The sequence below is a fragment of the Haliaeetus leucocephalus genome, unplaced genomic scaffold, assembly GCF_000737465.1.
Source record: "Haliaeetus leucocephalus isolate CR32 unplaced genomic scaffold, Haliaeetus_leucocephalus-4.0 Scaffold110, whole genome shotgun sequence".
NCBI lineage: Eukaryota > Metazoa > Chordata > Aves > Accipitriformes > Accipitridae > Haliaeetus > Haliaeetus leucocephalus.
Genome location: NW_010972546.1, coordinates 55,937 through 61,132, shown reverse-complemented (window position 1 = coordinate 61,132; position 5,196 = coordinate 55,937). Strand labels below are relative to the sequence as shown.

General features: G+C 66.3%; 1 protein-coding gene across 1 annotated transcript in view; it reads right to left on the bottom strand.

Moving 5' to 3' along the window:
• The window catches only part of PPP1R9B (protein phosphatase 1, regulatory subunit 9B), a 17,761-nt gene that overhangs the window by 10,946 nt on the left and 1,619 nt on the right, over positions 1–5,196 (bottom strand). Inside the window, exons 2-5 of the mRNA XM_010585665.1 lie at positions 3,951–5,179; positions 595–727; positions 349–469; positions 63–167 (exon numbers count right to left, since the gene is read on the bottom strand). Coding sequence (XP_010583967.1) covers positions 63–167; positions 349–469; positions 595–727; positions 3,951–5,179 — 1,588 coding nt within the window. The remainder of the gene's footprint in view (positions 1–62; positions 168–348; positions 470–594; positions 728–3,950; positions 5,180–5,196) is intronic.

Genomic DNA, 5,196 nt, shown 5'->3' with positions numbered 1-5,196 from the left:
GGGGCCCAGCATGGGCTGGGGGGGTCTCCTGGCCCCCCAAACCCCCCAGCCCAAGGCCCTACCGGACGCGGCCCTTGGTGTTCCTGAGGACGGAGGCAGCGAAGCTCTGCGTCACCCCCACCAGGCTGGTGCCATCCACCTCCACGATGAGATCGTTCACCTGGATCCTGGGGACAAAGGGACTGTCACAATGGGGCCACCCCTTGCCCACCTCCCCAGCATCTCCCACACCGGGGAACATCTGGCACATCTGCCCGCTCCCACACCAGCTCCTCCATCACCACCCAAGCCCGCGGGCGTGCGGCAGGGGGGACCCAAGGGGGGAGTTTTGGGCCCAGCAGCTCTTACCTGCCGTCCCGGTGGGCCGCTCCACCCTCCGTCACTGTCTTGACAAAGATACCCAGCTTCTCCAGGCCCATGTCGGCCCCTGCGCCCATGCCGATGATGCTGATGCCCAGCCCTTCAGAGTCTGCAGAGACAGAGAGCCGTGTCCTGGTGGGGTGGCACCGGCCACCCAATGCCAATGGAGTCACCTCCAACCCATCCCCAAGGTGCCGCGGAGACCCCGGGGTGCGGGATGGGGAGAGGACCCACCTTTCTCCAGCTCCACAGGGAAGAGGTCGAGCCGCTCCACCCTTTTCTCCAGCTCGTACTCGGCCGACGCGGCCATGGGGTCGACATCTTCATTGCGGCGGTCATAGTCTTCGTTGGAGTAAGTGCTGAAGACCTGCCGTGGTGGAGGGAGCTGCTCAGCGAGGCAGCGGGATGGAGTGGGAAAACACCGCAGCCATCCACCGCCCCGGCACCGGCAGCACCCGCAGCCGAAGGGGCATCCTTGGGTGGGGGGAACGCCGGGCAGGGGCATGGGGGGGGATGTTACTGAGCCTATGAGCCACTGGAGAGTCCCCCCAAGTCATGTCATGGAGTGAGGGGGAGTTTGAGGAAGCACAGAAGGTTTGGGGTGGCCCTGGGAGCAGAGATGGTGCCGTGCCTTGCACCTCACGGAAGGATGGACGGGAGGTGGATGGCCAGAGAGATGGACAAAGGAATGGATGGGTAGAATGGCAGATGGACAGATGGGTGGATGGACAGATGGATGGATAAATGGAAAGATGGATGGATGGATGGATAAATGGAAAGATGGATGGATGGGTGGATGAGTGGATGGGATATCCAAGCACTGGCTGCTCTGAGTCACACTTTGGGGAAGGAAGAACTGGCTTGTTTCTCCCTGCTCCCCTCATCCTCCCCTTTCCCCAGGCAGGGGCTCCCCAGCTCTCAGCCCACCACCTTCTCATGGTCCAAACTGCCCTGTGGGAGCAGGGAAGGGCTCTCCCCCTGGGGCACCTTCACCTCCTCTGCCCTTCCCTGCACCTCACCCCTGCCTGGGTACCTCTGTGCAAGCCTGGGCTGCCAGCCTGGAGCCCTGGGGACCCAAACCCACCATCGTGCCTAGGAGAGGTAGATTCCACCATAAGTTTGGGGTTGGTTTATTCCCCTGGATTTCCATCTGGCAGGTTCAACTTCTGCCTCCATGTGCTCACCTGGAGGGATGCCTGGGCACAGGGAGCACCAGGGACTCTGTGGGCCTCGGGGGTCCAAGGGTCACCCCTGTCCCCAGGTTTCTGTCCCCGCTGTGCCCACCTCTCCCCATTGGGCTTCACTCATGGGGTATCGAGGAGGGGTCAACCTCGGGGCTGGGGTTGCCCCCGTCCTCCTGCAGGTCTGGGGACATCCCTTTAGTCCCAAGGGATCAGGGATGGGGATGGTTGGGATTGCCGAGGCCTCACAGCAGCCCCCGACCGAGGCTGGGAAGGGGACCCAACCGGAGGCAGCTGGTCAGAGTGGGGTGATGAAAGGCAAAGGTGGTCGGGGCCACGCACGTATGGTCCTCTAACACGGTAAACCCTTGGGGATGCTGACCCCCGCCGTGGGGCAGTCCCAAATCCTCCCACACCAGTTCAGGAGGGGCTGGGGGCACCCCTACACTCACCCCAGGGCTGGGTGCCCCCATGCCAGGCACCAAGGTGCTCCTGGCCGAGGTCGGATGTGCCACCAGGATGATGTCCCCGGACCGGAGCCAGTGGGAGTGGGATGCCATGTCCCTGCGCCCCAGGAGGCTGCCAGCACCGCTCTCCGGTCGGGGACAGGCTGGCCAGGCGCTGAACCTGGGAGATGTCCCCAGAGGGGCCCCGGCTGGCGATGCCGCCGGGGCGAGTGGATTAGGGATAACACTGCAGCGCTAAAGCCTCGCCACAAAGGGTATTAGGGATGAGTGTCAAGGGCCATCGCACAAAGCCTGGTGACACCCACAAATGGGCAGCACCCACCCGGGTGGCACCCCGGGGTGCCGGGGATAAAGAGCAGGGGACGTGCCTTCGTCCCCCCACCCGCACGTGCTCCCCGGCAGGCTGCAGGCACCCAAGCCCTTAGCTACAGGCACAGGTCCCAGCTCGTCCTGCTGTGCCCCCCACCCCTGTCCCCAGGTCCTGGGGGGTTTGGGATGTGCCCAGGGCCTGGAGTTGGTTCCAAGGGAGAAGGAGCCGGAGCCAGAGCCAGCACATGCCCAGGGGAAGGAGCTGGCGGCGTGTGCCCCCATCCCTGGTTGCAGGGTGCCCGCGCTGGGGCTGGGTGGGGGTCCTCAGTGCTCTGGGCCCCAACCCCTACAGCAGGTTTGGGGGTTGCTCAGCATCCCCCACACACACCCGGTGGGGGGGAGCCAGGGTGCTCAGACCCCTGGGTCCCCACCCCACCCGTGCACGTGGGACCCCCACCATCACCCTGAGGGGCGATGCAGGTAAAAGCAAAGAGGCTAAAGGCCATGCTGGGGGGAGCAGAGCACCCCAAAAAGCCTGGCTGCCCGTCCATGGGAGGGACACCCTTCCCAGGGCCGGGCTGGCCAGTTCCCACAGGACCAAGCCCCCCCGCAGCGTGCAGCCACCCAGCACACGGCCACCGCTGTCCCCTGCCTGGACCACGGCGGTCCCTGTCCCCCCGTCCCAGGTGGGGCCACCCACCCGCTCTGACTCAGAGCCAGAATATAGGCCGGGGCTCTAAAAATAACCCATCTCCAGCACAAAGCAATTGCTGCTCCTCCGGTCGGGGGGATTCGAGCAGGAGAGAACACCCCAAAATAGCTGCACAGCCCCTTCTCCCCCCACCCCATCACCAGGGGAACATCCCAGATGGGGACCCCAAACCCAGCTGGGGTCTGTGCTGGGGAATAGGGGGGGGGACACGGGTGATGCTGGTCCCCACCCGGCCATGCCGCCAAGACACTTCCCCTTCCTCCACTTCCCGAAACGGTCCTGGGCGCCGGGCTGGGCCCATGGCAGAGAGGCAAATACCCCCACACCCCGCTGTCTCATACCCGGGACCCCCCCCTCATTTAGGACGAGCCCCGGCATCGAGGGACCCCCGGGGACCAAGGACAGAGGGTGGCGGCACGGCCGCCGCACCCAGCACCCCGTACCCGGATATTTTGGGCATCCCCACCCAAAATATGGGGTGGGTCTTGGCCCGTCCTGGGCATGGTGGTGGGTTGGCACTGGGTGCTGTGCACAGCCCGCCACAGCGGGTCCCAGTGCCACCCCTCCCCACCACACCGGCCCCACGGTGGTCCCTTGCTGGCCGGGGGGGGGGGGCCCAGGCCATGCCAGGGCAGGGCCCTTCGTTAGCCAGCCGGCTCGTTAGCCAGGCCCATGTGGCAGCCCTCCTTCCCCCAATGCAAGGGCATGGCCAAGTGGGATGCCATGTCCCATGGCTGGGGAGGTGGGGGGGACAGAGACCCCCACCCCACCTCCCTGTCCCTGGCACCAGCCCCCCCAATAACTGGGTTTGGAGGGGTCACACACCCCAGTCTGGGCTGCCCCTCACCCTGGGGTGCCCCTCACCCTGGGGTCCCCCCCCATCCCCAGCTGCCCCCCCCCTTCATCCGCAAGCGGTCTCACCTGGATGGGAGCCGTGCTGAACTGGATCTTGCGGTTGGGGACAGGCTCCTCTTCCTCGGACAACCCGGGGATCTCCACGCAACCCGACTCGGGCTCGTACAGCCCTTCGGCCTCCTCCTCCTCCTCCAGCCCGCTGCCCCCCGAGTCCTCCCCGAGCCCGCTGTAGGCACTTATGTCCACCAGGTCCGCCTCGGAGAAGTCCTCCTTCTTGGCCTCCTCGTAGGCATCGCCCTCCTCTGCCCGCTCGCCCTTGACGCCCTCCTCGCCCGTGGCCGCCCCCGAGCCCCCTTCCAGCCGGGGGGCGGTGGGCGCCGGACCCTCAGCCCCCTTGGCCGGCTGGGGCGCGGGCACCGGTTCGCCCGCTGCCGTCGCTTCCTCCTCCTCCTCCTCAGCCTCGCCGCTCTCCTCCACCTCCACCGGCTTGATCTTGCAGACCTCCTGCACCCGTGGGGTGGCCGTCTCCTTCTCCACCGGCCGGCCGCTCTTCCCCGCTGCCTTCTCCTCCTCCGGCGGCCTGGCCCGTGCCGGGGCGGCGTGGCCATCACCCGACCGTCCGGCCTCGGGGCCCGGCAAGAAGACCCGAGGTCGCTTGCCCACCACCTTGGCGTTGAGCGGTCCTCCCGCTCGTCCCGGCGCCTTGTGGAGGTTGTTACGGAGGTCAGCCTTCTCGAAGACGGCGCTGAGTTGGCTGACGGTGGGCGAGACGGCTTCGGTGTCCAGCTTGTCCAAGGACTCGGTGCTGCCGTTGAACCTCACCACCACGTCCAGCTTACGGTCCTGGAAACCGGCTCGTTCCTTACGTAGCAAGAGCTTGGTGGTGGTGGCCTTCTCCTGCGGGCTCCTCTCGAAGATCTTACGGGTCTCCTGCAGCTTGGAGAAGGGTTTGTCGGGTTTGGAGTCGAAGCGGCTGACCCTCTCCGAAACGCTGGTGCCCAGCTTGAGGAGGTTGCCCTGGTCCATGCTCTCGCTGAGGCTGCCGGCCCGGGGCAAGGAGAGGCGGACGGGCTTCTCCTTGGCCTTGGCCAGGTCGCAGGCGCCTTCGGGGCCGGGCGCCGTCCCCATCTGCAGGAACATGTTCTTGATACGGTGAACGTTGGATCCATACTTCTTACCCCGGCTTTTCTTGCCGTCTTCGCCATCGGCCTCCTTTGTAGGTGCCAGGGCCTGGATGGTGGCCTCGTAGGCGTTACGGTGGGGGGACGCGCTCCGGAGACCCCCGCCGCCCGTCGCTCCGCCGGAGGGGGAC